This window comes from Aedes aegypti, chromosome 1 (assembly GCF_002204515.2).
Source record: "Aedes aegypti strain LVP_AGWG chromosome 1, AaegL5.0 Primary Assembly, whole genome shotgun sequence".
Lineage (NCBI taxonomy): Eukaryota > Metazoa > Arthropoda > Insecta > Diptera > Culicidae > Aedes > Aedes aegypti.
This window is the reverse complement of record NC_035107.1, coordinates 169,666,549-169,682,705: the sequence shown is the minus strand read 5'-3', so window position 1 is coordinate 169,682,705 and position 16,157 is coordinate 169,666,549. Positions and strand designations below refer to the sequence as shown.

Below are 16,157 nucleotides of genomic sequence, written 5' to 3'. Positions count from 1 at the left end.
AAGGTACAACAGCTGGAGAAGAGAAAGAACCAACAGAGCATCCTGAAACTGAAAGTACTACTACTGGAGAAGAGGAATCAACTGAAACTGAAGGTGCTACCACTGAAGAAGAAAAAGAAACAACTGAAGCAACAACAGAGCACCCTGAATCTGAAGGTACCACGCCTGAAGAAAAAGAAGAGACGACTGAAACAGAAGGTACAACAGCTGGAGAAGAGAAAGAACCAACAGAGCATCCTGAAACTGAAGGTACTACTACTGGAGAAGAGGAATCAACTGAAACTGAAGGTGCTACCACTGAAGAAGAAAAAGAAACAACTGAAGCAACAACAGAGCACCCTGAATCTGAAGGTGCCACGCCTGAAGAAAAAGAAGAGACGACTGAAACAGAAGGTACAACAGCTGGAGAAGAGAAAGAACCAACAGAGCATCCTGAAACTGAAGGTACTACTACTGGAGAAGAGGAATCAACTGAAACTGAAGGTGCTACCACTGAAGAAGAAAAAGAAACAACTGAAGCAACAACAGAGCACCCTGAATCTGAAGGTGCCACGCCTGAAGAAAAAGAAGAGACGACTGAAACAGAAGGTACAACAGCTGGAGAAGAGAAAGAACCAACAGAGCATCCTGAAACTGAAGGTACTACTACTGGAGAAGAGGAATCAACTGAAACTGAAGGTGCTACCACTGAAGAAGAAAAAGAAACAACTGAAGCAACAACAGAGCACCCTGAATCTGAAGGTACCACGCCTGAAGAAAAAGAAGAGACGACTGAAACAGAAGGTACAACAGCTGGAGAAGAGAAAGAACCAACAGAGCATCCTGAAACTGAAGGTACTACTACTGGAGAAGAGGAATCAACTGAAACTGAAGGTGCTACCACTGAAGAAGAAAAAGAAACAACTGAAGCAACAACAGAGCACCCTGAATCTGAAGGTACCACGCCTGAAGAAAAAGAAGAGACGACTGAAACAGAAGGTACAACAGCTGGAGAAGAGAAAGAACCAACAGAGCATCCTGAAACTGAAGGTACTACTACTGGAGAAGAGGAATCAACTGAAACTGAAGGTGCTACCACTGAAGAAGAAAAAGAAACAACTGAAGCAACAACAGAGCACCCTGAATCTGAAGGTACCACGCCTGAAGAAAAAGAAGAGACGACTGAAACAGAAGGTACAACAGCTGGAGAAGAGAAAGAACCAACAGAGCATCCTGAAACTGAAGGTACTACTACTGGAGAAGAGGAATCAACTGAAACTGAAGGTGCTACCACTGAAGAAGAAAAAGAAACAACTGAAGCAACAACAGAGCACCCTGAATCTGAAGGTGCCACGCCTGAAGAAAAAGAAGAGACGACTGAAACAGAAGGTACAACAGCTGGAGAAGAGAAAGAACCAACAGAGCATCCTGAAACTGAAGGTACTACTACTGGAGAAGAGGAATCAACTGAAACTGAAGGTGCTACCACTGAAGAAGAAAAAGAAACAACTGAAGCAACAACAGAGCACCCTGAATCTGAAGGTGCCACGCCTGAAGAAAAAGAAGAGACGACTGAAACAGAAGGTACAACAGCTGGAGAAGAGAAAGAACCAACAGAGCATCCTGAAACTGAAGGTACTACTACTGGAGAAGAGGAATCAACTGAAACTGAAGGTGCTACCACTGAAGAAGAAAAAGAAACAACTGAAGCAACAACAGAGCACCCTGAATCTGAAGGTACCACGCCTGAAGAAAAAGAAGAGACGACTGAAACAGAAGGTACAACAGCTGGAGAAGAGAAAGAACCAACAGAGCATCCTGAAACTGAAGGTACTACTACTGGAGAAGAGGAATCAACTGAAACTGAAGGTGCTACCACTGAAGAAGAAAAAGAAACAACTGAAGCAACAACAGAGCACCCTGAATCTGAAGGTACCACGCCTGAAGAAAAAGAAGAGACGACTGAAACAGAAGGTACAACAGCTGGAGAAGAGAAAGAACCAACAGAGCATCCTGAAACTGAAGGTACTACTACTGGAGAAGAGGAATCAACTGAAACTGAAGGTGCTACCACTGAAGAAGAAAAAGAAACAACTGAAGCAACAACAGAGCACCCTGAATCTGAAGGTACCACGCCTGAAGAAAAAGAAGAGACGACTGAAACAGAAGGTACAACAGCTGGAGAAGAGAAAGAACCAACAGAGCATCCTGAAACTGAAGGTACTACTACTGGAGAAGAGGAATCAACTGAAACTGAAGGTGCTACCACTGAAGAAGAAAAAGAAACAACTGAAGCAACAACAGAGCACCCTGAATCTGAAGGTACCACGCCTGAAGAAAAAGAAGAGACGACTGAAACTGAAGGTACATCAGCTGGAGAAGAGAAAGAACCAACAGAGCATCCTGAAACTGAAGGTACTACTACTGGAGAAGAGGAATCAACTGAAACTGAAGGTGCTACCACTGAAGAAGAAAAAGAAACAACTGAAGCAACAACAGAGCACCCTGAATCTGAAGGTACCACGCCTGAAGAAAAAGAAGAGACGACTGAAACTGAAGGTACAACAGCTGGAGAAGAGAAAGAACCAACAGAGCATCCTGAAACTGAAGGTACTACTACTGGAGAAGAGGAATCAACTGAAACTGAAGGTGCTACCACTGAAGAAGAAAAAGAAACAACTGAAGCAACAACAGAGCACCCTGAATCTGAAGGTACCACGCCTGAAGAAAAAGAAGAGACGACTGAAACAGAAGGTACAACAGCTGGAGAAGAGAAAGAACCAACAGAGCATCCTGAAACTGAAGGTACTACTACTGGAGAAGAGGAATCAACTGAAACTGAAGGTGCTACCACTGAAGAAGAAAAAGAAACAACTGAAGCAACAACAGAGCACCCTGAATCTGAAGGTACCACGCCTGAAGAAAAAGAAGAGACGACTGAAACAGAAGGTACAACAGCTGGAGAAGAGAAAGAACCAACAGAGCATCCTGAAACTGAAGGTACTACTACTGGAGAAGAGGAATCAACTGAAACTGAAGGTGCTACCACTGAAGAAGAAAAAGAAACAACTGAAGCAACAACAGAGCACCCTGAATCTGAAGGTACCACGCCTGAAGAAAAAGAAGAGACGACTGAAACAGAAGGTACAACAGCTGGAGAAGAGAAAGAACCAACAGAGCATCCTGAAACTGAAGGTACTACTACTGGAGAAGAGGAATCAACTGAAACTGAAGGTGCTACCACTGAAGAAGAAAAAGAAACAACTGAAGCAACAACAGAGCACCCTGAATCTGAAGGTGCCACGCCTGAAGAAAAAGAAGAGACGACTGAAACTGAAGGTACAACAGCTGGAGAAGAGAAAGAACCAACAGAGCATCCTGAAACTGAAGGTACTACTACTGGAGAAGAGGAATCAACTGAAACTGAAGGTGCTACCACTGAAGAAGAAAAAGAAACAACTGAAGCAACAACAGAGCACCCTGAATCTGAAGGTACCACGCCTGAAGAAAAAGAAGAGACGACTGAAACTGAAGGTACAACAGCTGGAGAAGAGAAAGAACCAACAGAGCATCCTGAAACTGAAGGTACTACTACTGGAGAAGAGGAATCAACTGAAACTGAAGGTGCTACCACTGAAGAAGAAAAAGAAACAACTGAAGCAACAACAGAGCACCCTGAATCTGAAGGTACCACGCCTGAAGAAAAAGAAGAGACGACTGAAACAGAAGGTACAACAGCTGGAGAAGAGAAAGAACCAACAGAGCATCCTGAAACTGAAGGTACTACTACTGGAGAAGAGGAATCAACTGAAACTGAAGGTGCTACCACTGAAGAAGAAAAAGAAACAACTGAAGCAACAACAGAGCACCCTGAATCTGAAGGTACCACGCCTGAAGAAAAAGAAGAGACGACTGAAACAGAAGGTACAACAGCTGGAGAAGAGAAAGAACCAACAGAGCATCCTGAAACTGAAGGTACTACTACTGGAGAAGAGGAATCAACTGAAACTGAAGGTGCTACCACTGAAGAAGAAAAAGAAACAACTGAAGCAACAACAGAGCACCCTGAATCTGAAGGTACCACGCCTGAAGAAAAAGAAGAGACGACTGAAACAGAAGGTACAACAGCTGGAGAAGAGAAAGAACCAACAGAGCATCCTGAAACTGAAGGTACTACTACTGGAGAAGAGGAATCAACTGAAACTGAAGGTGCTACCACTGAAGAAGAAAAAGAAACAACTGAAGCAACAACAGAGCACCCTGAATCTGAAGGTACCACGCCTGAAGAAAAAGAAGAGACGACTGAAACAGAAGGTACAACAGCTGGAGAAGAGAAAGAACCAACAGAGCATCCTGAAACTGAAGGTACTACTACTGGAGAAGAGGAATCAACTGAAACTGAAGGTGCTACCACTGAAGAAGAAAAAGAAACAACTGAAGCAACAACAGAGCACCCTGAATCTGAAGGTACCACGCCTGAAGAAAAAGAAGAGACGACTGAAACAGAAGGTACAACAGCTGGAGAAGAGAAAGAACCAACAGAGCATCCTGAAACTGAAGGTACTACTACTGGAGAAGAGGAATCAACTGAAACTGAAGGTGCTACCACTGAAGAAGAAAAAGAAACAACTGAAGCAACAACAGAGCACCCTGAATCTGAAGGTACCACGCCTGAAGAAAAAGAAGAGACGACTGAAACAGAAGGTACAACAGCTGGAGAAGAGAAAGAACCAACAGAGCATCCTGAAACTGAAGGTACTACTACTGGAGAAGAGGAATCAACTGAAACTGAAGGTGCTACCACTGAAGAAGAAAAAGAAACAACTGAAGCAACAACAGAGCACCCTGAATCTGAAGGTACCACGCCTGAAGAAAAAGAAGAGACGACTGAAACAGAAGGTACAACAGCTGGAGAAGAGAAAGAACCAACAGAGCATCCTGAAACTGAAGGTACTACTACTGGAGAAGAGGAATCAACTGAAACTGAAGGTGCTACCACTGAAGAAGAAAAAGAAACAACTGAAGCAACAACAGAGCACCCTGAATCTGAAGGTACCACGCCTGAAGAAAAAGAAGAGACGACTGAAACAGAAGGTACAACAGCTGGAGAAGAGAAAGAACCAACAGAGCATCCTGAAACTGAAGGTACTACTACTGGAGAAGAGGAATCAACTGAAACTGAAGGTGCTACCACTGAAGAAGAAAAAGAAACAACTGAAGCAACAACAGAGCACCCTGAATCTGAAGGTGACCACGCCTGAAGAAAAAGAAGAGACGACTGAAACAGAAGGTACAACAGCTGGAGAAGAGAAAGAACCAACAGAGCATCCTGAAACTGAAGGTACTACTACTGGAGAAGAGGAATCAACTGAAACTGAAGGTGCTACCACTGAAGAAGAAAAAGAAACAACTGAAGCAACAACAGAGCACCCTGAATCTGAAGGTACCACGCCTGAAGAAAAAGAAGAGACGACTGAAACAGAAGGTACAACAGCTGGAGAAGAGAAAGAACCAACAGAGCATCCTGAAACTGAAAGTACTACTACTGGAGAAGAGGAATCAACTGAAACTGAAGGTGCTACCACTGAAGAAGAAAAAGAAACAACTGAAGCAACAACAGAGCACCCTGAATCTGAAGGTACCACGCCTGAAGAAAAAGAAGAGACGACTGAAACTGAAGGTACAACAGCTGGAGAAGAGAAAGAACCAACAGAGCATCCTGAAACTGAAGGTACTACTACTGGAGAAGAGGAATCAACTGAAACTGAAGGTGCTACCACTGAAGAAGAAAAAGAAACAACTGAAGCAACAACAGAGCACCCTGAATCTGAAGGTGCCACGCCTGAAGAAAAAGAAGAGACGACTGAAACAGAAGGTACAACAGCTGGAGAAGAGAAAGAACCAACAGAGCATCCTGAAACTGAAAGTACTACTACTGGAGAAGAGGAATCAACTGAAACTGAAGGTGCTACCACTGAAGAAGAAAAAGAAACAACTGAAGCAACAACAGAGCACCCTGAATCTGAAGGTACCACGCCTGAAGAAAAAGAAGAGACGACTGAAACAGAAGGTACAACAGCTGGAGAAGAGAAAGAACCAACAGAGCATCCTGAAACTGAAGGTACTACTACTGGAGAAGAGGAATCAACTGAAACTGAAGGTGCTACCACTGAAGAAGAAAAAGAAACAACTGAAGCAACAACAGAGCACCCTGAATCTGAAGGTGACCACGCCTGAAGAAAAAGAAGAGACGACTGAAACAGAAGGTACAACAGCTGGAGAAGAGAAAGAACCAACAGAGCATCCTGAAACTGAAGTACTACTACTGGAGAAGAGGAATCAACTGAAACTGAAGGTGCTACCACTGAAGAAGAAAAAGAAACAACTGAAGCAACAACAGAGCACCCTGAATCTGAAGGTACCACGCCTGAAGAAAAAGAAGAGACGACTGAAACAGAAGGTACAACAGCTGGAGAAGAGAAAGAACCAACAGAGCATCCTGAAACTGAAGGTACTACTACTGGAGAAGAGGAATCAACTGAAACTGAAGGTGCTACCACTGAAGAAGAAAAAGAAACAACTGAAGCAACAACAGAGCACCCTGAATCTGAAGGTGCCACGCCTGAAGAAAAAGAAGAGACGACTGAAACAGAAGGTACAACAGCTAGAGAAGAGAAAGAACCAACAGAGCATCCTGAAACTGAAGGTACTACTACTGGAGAAGAGGAATCAACTGAAACTGAAGGTGCTACCACTGAAGAAGAAAAAGAAACAACTGAAGCAACAACAGAGCACCCTGAATCTGAAGGTACCACGCCTGAAGAAAAAGAAGAGACGACTGAAACAGAAGGTACAACAGCTGGAGAAGAGAAAGAACCAACAGAGCATCCTGAAACTGAAGGTACTACTACTGGAGAAGAGGAATCAACTGAAACTGAAGGTGCTACCACTGAAGAAGAAAAAGAAACAACTGAAGCAACAACAGAGCACCCTGAATCTGAAGGTGCCACGCCTGAAGAAAAAGAAGAGACGACTGAAACAGAAGGTACAACAGCTAGAGAAGAGAAAGAACCAACAGAGCATCCTGAAACTGAAGGTACTACTACTGGAGAAGAGGAATCAACTGAAACTGAAGGTGCTACCACTGAAGAAGAAAAAGAAACAACTGAAGCAACAACAGAGCACCCTGAATCTGAAGGTACCACGCCTGAAGAAAAAGAAGAGACGACTGAAACAGAAGGTACAACAGCTGGAGAAGAGAAAGAACCAACAGAGCATCCTGAAACTGAAGGTACTACTACTGGAGAAGAGGAATCAACTGAAACTGAAGGTGCTACCACTGAAGAAGAAAAAGAAACAACTGAAGCAACAACAGAGCACCCTGAATCTGAAGGTGCCACGCCTGAAGAAAAAGAAGAGACGACTGAAACAGAAGGTACAACAGCTAGAGAAGAGAAAGAACCAACAGAGCATCCTGAAACTGAAGGTACTACTACTGGAGAAGAGGAATCAACTGAAACTGAAGGTGCTACCACTGAAGAAGAAAAAGAAACAACTGAAGCAACAACAGAGCACCCTGAATCTGAAGGTGCCACGCCTGAAGAAAAAGAAGAGACGACTGAAACAGAAGGTACAACAGCTGGAGAAGAGAAAGAACCAACAGAGCATCCTGAAACTGAAGGTACTACTACTGGAGAAGAGGAATCAACTGAAACTGAAGGTGCTACCACTGAAGAAGAAAAAGAAACAACTGAAGCAACAACAGAGCACCCTGAATCTGAAGGTACCACGCCTGAAGAAAAAGAAGAGACGACTGAAACAGAAGGTACAACAGCTGGAGAAGAGAAAGAACCAACAGAGCATCCTGAAACTGAAGGTACTACTACTGGAGAAGAGGAATCAACTGAAACTGAAGGTGCTACCACTGAAGAAGAAAAAGAAACAACTGAAGCAACAACAGAGCACCCTGAATCTGAAGGTGCCACGCCTGAAGAAAAAGAAGAGACGACTGAAACAGAAGGTACAACAGCTGGAGAAGAGAAAGAACCAACAGAGCATCCTGAAACTGAAGGTACTACTACTGGAGAAGAGGAATCAACTGAAACTGAAGGTGCTACCACTGAAGAAGAAAAAGAAACAACTGAAGCAACAACAGAGCACCCTGAATCTGAAGGTGCCACGCCTGAAGAAAAAGAAGAGACGACTGAAACTGAAGGTACAACAGCTGGAGAAGAGAAAGAACCAACAGAGCATCCTGAAACTGAAGGTACTACTACTGGAGAAGAGGAATCAACTGAAACTGAAGGTGCTACCACTGAAGAAGAAAAAGAAACAACTGAAGCAACAACAGAGCACCCTGAATCTGAAGGTACCACGCCTGAAGAAAAAGAAGAGACGACTGAAACTGAAGGTACAACAGCTGGAGAAGAGAAAGAACCAACAGAGCATCCTGAAACTGAAGGTACTACTACTGGAGAAGAGGAATCAACTGAAACTGAAGGTGCTACCACTGAAGAAGAAAAAGAAACAACTGAAGCAACAACAGAGCACCCTGAATCTGAAGGTACCACGCCTGAAGAAAAGAAGAGACGACTGAAACAGAAGGTACAACAGCTGGAGAAGAGAAAGAACCAACAGAGCATCCTGAAACTGAAGGTACTACTACTGGAGAAGAGGAATCAACTGAAACTGAAGGTGCTACCACTGAAGAAGAAAAAGAAACAACTGAAGCAACAACAGAGCACCCTGAATCTGAAGGTACCACGCCTGAAGAAAAAGAAGAGACGACTGAAACAGAAGGTACAACAGCTGGAGAAGAGAAAGAACCAACAGAGCATCCTGAAACTGAAGGTACTACTACTGGAGAAGAGGAATCAACTGAAACTGAAGGTGCTACCACTGAAGAAGAAAAGAAACAACTGAAGCAACAACAGAGCACCCTGAATCTGAAGGTGCCACGCCTGAAGAAAAAGAAGAGACGACTGAAACAGAAGGTACAACAGCTGGAGAAGAGAAAGAACCAACAGAGCATCCTGAAACTGAAGTACTACTACTGGAGAAGAGGAATCAACTGAAACTGAAGGTGCTACCACTGAAGAAGAAAAAGAAACAACTGAAGCAACAACAGAGCACCCTGAATCTGAAGGTACCACGCCTGAAGAAAAAGAAGAGACGACTGAAACAGAAGGTACAACAGCTGGAGAAGAGAAAGAACCAACAGAGCATCCTGAAACTGAAGGTACTACTACTGGAGAAGAGGAATCAACTGAAACTGAAGGTGCTACCACTGAAGAAGAAAAGAAACAACTGAAGCAACAACAGAGCACCCTGAATCTGAAGGTACCACGCCTGAAGAAAAAGAAGAGACGACTGAAACAGAAGGTACAACAGCTAGAGAAGAGAAAGAACCAACAGAGCATCCTGAAACTGAAGGTACTACTACTGGAGAAGAGGAATCAACTGAAACTGAAGGTGCTACCACTGAAGAAGAAAAAGAAACAACTGAAGCAACAACAGAGCACCCTGAATCTGAAGGTACCACGCCTGAAGAAAAAGAAGAGACGACTGAAACAGAAGGTACAACAGCTGGAGAAGAGAAAGAACCAACAGAGCATCCTGAAACTGAAGGTACTACTACTGGAGAAGAGGAATCAACTGAAACTGAAGGTGCTACCACTGAAGAAGAAAAAGAAACAACTGAAGCAACAACAGAGCACCCTGAATCTGAAGGTACCACGCCTGAAGAAAAAGAAGAGACGACTGAAACAGAAGGTACAACAGCTGGAGAAGAGAAAGAACCAACAGAGCATCCTGAAACTGAAGGTACTACTACTGGAGAAGAGGAATCAACTGAAACTGAAGGTGCTACCACTGAAGAAGAAAAGAACACTGAAGCAACAACAGAGCACCCTGAATCTGAAGGTGCCACGCCTGAAGAAAAAGAAGAGACGACTGAAACAGAAGGTACAACAGCTAGAGAAGAGAAAGAACCAACAGAGCATCCTGAAACTGAAGGTACTACTACTGGAGAAGAGGAATCAACTGAAACTGAAGGTGCTACCACTGAAGAAGAAAAAGAAACAACTGAAGCAACAACAGAGCACCCTGAATCTGAAGGTACCACGCCTGAAGAAAAAGAAGAGACGACTGAAACAGAAGGTACAACAGCTGGAGAAGAGAAAGAACCAACAGAGCATCCTGAAACTGAAGGTACTACTACTGGAGAAGAGGAATCAACTGAAACTGAAGGTGCTACCACTGAAGAAGAAAAAGAAACAACTGAAGCAACAACAGAGCACCCTGAATCTGAAGGTGCCACGCCTGAAGAAAAAGAAGAGACGACTGAAACAGAAGGTACAACAGCTAGAGAAGAGAAAGAACCAACAGAGCATCCTGAAACTGAAGGTACTACTACTGGAGAAGAGGAATCAACTGAAACTGAAGGTGCTACCACTGAAGAAGAAAAAGAAACAACTGAAGCAACAACAGAGCACCCTGAATCTGAAGGTACCACGCCTGAAGAAAAAGAAGAGACGACTGAAACAGAAGGTACAACAGCTGGAGAAGAGAAAGAACCAACAGAGCATCCTGAAACTGAAGGTACTACTACTGGAGAAGAGGAATCAACTGAAACTGAAGGTGCTACCACTGAAGAAGAAAAAGAAACAACTGAAGCAACAACAGAGCACCCTGAATCTGAAGGTGCCACGCCTGAAGAAAAGAAGAGACGACTGAAACAGAAGGTACAACAGCTAGAGAAGAGAAAGAACCAACAGAGCATCCTGAAACTGAAGGTACTACTACTGGAGAAGAGGAATCAACTGAAACTGAAGGTGCTACCACTGAAGAAGAAAAAGAAACAACTGAAGCAACAAACAGAGCACCCTGAATCTGAAGGTGCCATGCCTGAAGAAAAAGAAGAGACGACTGAAACAGAAGGTACAACAGCTAGAGAAGAGAAAGAACCAACAGAGCATCCTGAAACTGAAAGGTACTACTACTGGAGAGAGGAATCAAACTGAAACTGAAGGTGCTACCACTGAAGAAGAAAAAGAAACAACTGAGCAAACAGAGCACCCTGAATCTGAAGGTACCACGCCTGAAGAAAAAAGAGAGGACGACTGAACAGAAGGTTACAACAGCTGGAGAAGAGAAAGAACCAACAGAGCATCCTGAACTGAAGGTACTACTACTGGAAGAAGAGGAATCAACTGAAACTGAAGGTGCTACCACTGAAGAAGAAAAGAAACAACTGAAGCAACAACAGAGCACCCTGAATCTGAAGGTGACCACGCCTGAAGAAAAAGAAGAGACGACTGAAACAGAAGGTACAACAGCTAGAGAAGAGAAAGAACCAACAGAGCATTCCTGAAACTGAAGGTACTACTACTGGAGAAGAGGAATCAACTGAAACTGAAGGTGCTACCACTGAAGAAGAAAAAGAAACAACTGAAGCAACAACAGAGCACCCTGAATCTGAAGGTACCACGCCTGAAGAAAAAGAAGAGACGACTGAAACAGAAGGTACAACAGCTGGAGAAGAGAAAGAACCAACAGAGCATCCTGAAACTGAAGGTACTACTACTGGAGAAGAGGAATCAACTGAAACTGAAGGTGCTACCACTGAAGAAGAAAAAGAAACAAACTGAAGCAACAACAGAGCACCCTGAATCTGAAGGTACCACGCCTGAAGAAAAAGAAGAGACGACTGAAACAGAAGGTACAACAGCTAGAGAAGAGAAAGAACCAACAGAGCATCCTGAAACTGAAGGTACTACTACTGGAGAAGAGGAATCAACTGAAACTGAAGGTGCTACCACTGAAGAAGAAAAAGAAACAACTGAAGCAACAACAGAGCACCCTGAATCTGAAGGTGCCACGCCTGAAGAAAAAGAAGAGACGACTGAAACAGAAGGTACAACAGCTAGAGAAGAGAAAGAACCAACAGAGCATCCTGAAACTGAAGGTACTACTACTGGAGAAGAGGAATCAACTGAAACTGAAGGTGCTACCACTGAAGAAGAAAAAGAAACAACTGAAGCAACAACAGAGCACCCTGAATCTGAAGGTACCACGCCTGAAGAAAAAGAAGAGACGACTGAACTGAAGGTACATCAGCCGGAGAAGAGAAAAGAACCAACAGAGCATCCTGAAACTGAGGGTACTACTACTGGAGAAAAGGAATCAACTGAAACTGAAGGTGCTACCACTGAAGAAGAAAAAGAAACAACTGAAGCAACAACAGAGCACCCTGAATCTGAAGGTACCGCGCCTGAAGAAAAAGAAGAGACGACTGAAACTGAAGGTACAACAGCTAGAGAAGAGAAAGAACCAACAGAGCATCCTGAAACTGAAAGTACTACTACTGGAGAAGAGGAATCAACTGAAACTGAAGGTGCTACCACTGAAGAAGAAAAAGAAACAAGTGAAGCAACAACAGAGCACCCTGAATCTGAAGGTACCACGCCTGAGGAAAAAGAAGAGACGACTGAAACTGAAGGTACATCAGCCGGAGAAGAGAAAGAACCAACAGAGCATCCTGAAACTGAGGGTACTACTACTGGAGAAGAGGAATCAACTGAAACTGAAGGTGCTACCACTGAAGAAGAAAAAGAAACAACTGAATCAACAACAGAGCACCCTGAATCTGAAGGTGCCACGCCAGAAGAAAAAGAAAAGACGACTGAAACAGAAGGTACATCAGCCGGAGAAGAGAAAGAACCAACAGAGCATCCTGAAACTGAAGGTACTACTACTGGAGAAGAGGAATCAACTGAAACTGAAGGTGCTACCACTGAAGAAGAAAAAGAAACAACTGAAGCAACAACAGAGCACCCTGAATCTGAAGGTACCACGCCTGAAGAAAAAGAAGAGACGACTGTAACTGAAGGTACAACAGCTGGAGAAGAAAAGAACCAACAGAGCATCCTGAAACTGAAGGTACTACTACTGGAGAAGAGGAATCAACTGAAACTGAAGGTGCTACCACTGAAGAAGAAAAAGAAAACAACAGAGCACCCTGAATCTGAAGGTACCACGCCTGAAGAAAAAGAAGAGACGACTGAAACAGAAGGTACAACAGCTACAGAAGAGAAAGAACCAACAGAGCATCCTGAAACTGAAGGTACTACTACTGGAGAAGAGGAATCAACTGAAACTGAAGGTGCTACCACTGAAGAAGAAAAAGAAACAACAGAGCACCCTGAATCTGAAGGTGCCACGCCTGAAGAAAAAGAAGAGACGACTGAAACAGAAGGTACAACAGCTAGAGAAGAGAAAGAACCAACAGAGCATCCTGAAACTGAAAGTACTACTACTGGAGAAGAGGAATCAACTGAAACTGAAGGTGCTACCACTGAAGAAGAAAAAGAAACAACTGAAGCAACAACAGAGCACCCTGAATCTGAAGGTACCACGCCTGAAGAAAAAGAAGAGACGACTGAAACAGAAGGTACAACAGCTGGAGAAGAGAAAGAACCAACAGAGCATCCTGAAACTGAAGGTACTACTACTGGAGAAGAGGAATCAACTGAAACTGAAGGTGATACCACTGAAGAAGAAAAAGAAACAACTGAAGCAACAACAGAGTACCCTGAATCTGAAGGTACCACGCCTGAAGAAAAAGAAGAGACGACTGAAACTGAAGGTACAACAGCTGGAGAAGAGAAAGAACCAACAGAGCATCCTGAAACTGAAGGTACTACTACTGGAGAAGAGGAATCTACTGAAACTGAAGGTGCTATTACTGAAGAAGAAAAAGAAACAACTGAAGCAACAACAGAGCACCCTGAATCTGAAGGTACCACGCCTGAAGAAAAAGAAGAGACGACTGAAACTGAAGGTACAACAGCTGGAGAAGAGAAAGAACCAACAGAGCATCCTGAAACTGAAGGTACTACTACTGGAGAAGAGGAATCAACTGAAACTGAAGGTGATACCACTGAAGAAGAAAAAGAAACAACTGAAGCAACAACAGAGTACCCTGAATCTGAAGGTACCACGCCTGAAGAAAAAGAAGAGACGACTGAAACTGAAGGTACAACAGCTGGAGAAGAGAAAGAACCATCAGAGCATCCTGAAAATGAAGGTACTACTACTGGAGAAGAGGAATCAATTGAAACTGAAGGTGCTACTACTGAAGAAGAAAAAGAAACAACTGAAGCAGCAACAGAGCACCCTGAATCTGAAGGTACCACGCCTGAAGAAAAAGAAGAGACGACTGAAACTGAAGGTACAACAGCTAGAGAAGTGAAAGAACCAACAGAGCATCCTGAAACTGAAGGTACTACTACTGGAGAAGAGGAATCAACTGGAACTGAAGGTGCTACCATTGAAGAAGAAAAAGAAACAACTGAAGTAACAACAGAGCATCCTGAATCTGAAGGTGCCACGCCTGAAGAAAAAGAAGAGACGACTGAAACTGAAGGTACAACAGCTGGAGAAGAGAAAGAACCAACAGAGCATCCTGAAACTGAAAGTACTACTACTGGAGAAGAGGAATCAACTGAAACTGAAGGTGCTACCACTGAAGAAGAAAAAGAAACAACAGAGCGCCCAGAATCTGAAGGGGCTTCAACTGAAGGAGAAATCGAAACCACTACTATAGGCATGAACCAAACAATACCAGAATGTGTTGAATATATGTTGCCACCTCCCAGACCCCAACACCTTTTCTATGAACTTAAGGCACATGTTGGCAAACCAGTTAAGCTGATCCAGCGCAAAGAACCGCCAAGTGTTAAGGCAACAGTTAAATCACTCAGCAAACTTTCAGTGAAATCTTCGGATTATAAGGGCACCGTGAGAAATATTCTCAAACTTTTTGAAACGGATTTGGACTCGACCATCGTATCTTCACGTGAGTTTTTGAATAGTACTCGTATTCAACTCTTGTTTGATTTAAAAAATAGCATTCAACGTGAGTATGATCGATCTTCCAATATGATGCGGGACAGCTTTATTGCAACTGGAGTTTGCCAAGTGGAGAACCGTGAATGTTGGAATCGCGCAAAAATGGCCCTTCCAAAGTTTGAGGATGGCCTGAACCATGACGCCAAAGTCTGCGATGATATTTTCGGTACGCAGATAGCCGCTCACCGTGACGAGAGCGTGAAAGTTCAAACCATACAGCGGGTCAATCGAGAGCTCGATGATCTGAAACGGAAGTGTTTGGAACACTCCAAAGATAATTCTTTTGTTCGAGTTTGTTTGGTTAGAACGGTAAGCTACTGTTAAATTTGCGTGTATGCTGTGTTAGGTGCTTGAACATGATTTTGATAATTTTCAGGTTACAAGATCGCTGCTGAGGAGTGTTGCATACTTCAAAAGCTTACACAATGCCATAGAGCAAGAGATCAATCTGAGGAAATATCTGAACAATCTGACTAATCAGTGTTATGCGAATGCTTATCAATCCAGGAAGCCACTGTTCGAGCATGGCATCAAACGACTACAGAATTGTATTCAGGGTCTGTCTGATAAAGGTGGAAACCATGATGCGGTTATTGATTGAAGTTATCCAATTGCTTCAAACGCTACGATCATGAAATGTACGCTACGTGCTTATGAAAAAATAAATGAAACTTTGTGGTAAAAAATATGTTATTATATGAAAAAAAAAATCTGCCATGGCAAGAATCTGCGGTTGTTACATATAAAATATAATGAACATTTATTATTGTTTTTGGCATTACGGCCCCACTGAGATACACTCAGCTTCTAAACTTAGTGCTCTATTTCCACTATGCTTTTTGTACCATACCTTAAATTTTCACAACATCTCGACCCCTTTTCGAAAAAATATCTACTCCCCTAATTTCGTTGCATTAGATTTATTTCAAATCAATTTAACATAACGGTTTTGGAAATTGATATGAGTAACCCCTTCGTTAATGATAAGTGTTGTCCGGATAGCATTTGTGCAAATAATTGGAAGTCCTCAATTGCTCAGATAAAAGATCTGAAACTTACACCTCTCATAAATTTAAGAACGTGTTAACTCATATTACACTTTATTTGACAATTCTACTAATAGTTCAAGCTAGTAATAACCATCAAGAAATCATGCTTGCGTTTAAGATAAGTGGGATAAAATCTTATTTCCATCTATATTATTGACATAGTGTATTCATAATAAGTTCACCCCATTCACCTAACGTGCTTCGACTGTATTAAAACTA

At 43.0% G+C, this 16,157-nt stretch overlaps 1 protein-coding gene across 1 annotated transcript; it reads left to right on the top strand.

The window, feature by feature from the left end:
• Positions 1 to 10,880: 10,880 nt before the first annotated feature.
• On the top strand, positions 10,881 to 14,584 carry LOC110674295 (myosin-9-like). The gene is made up of 7 exons (XM_021838576.1): positions 10,881 to 10,917; positions 10,989 to 11,263; positions 11,320 to 11,553; positions 11,639 to 12,046; positions 12,122 to 12,826; positions 12,992 to 14,209; positions 14,345 to 14,584. Exons 1-7 carry the CDS (start codon positions 10,881 to 10,883, stop codon positions 14,582 to 14,584), a joined length of 3,117 nt encoding a protein of 1,038 aa, XP_021694268.1.
• The last annotated feature ends 1,573 nt before the right edge of the window (positions 14,585 to 16,157 follow it).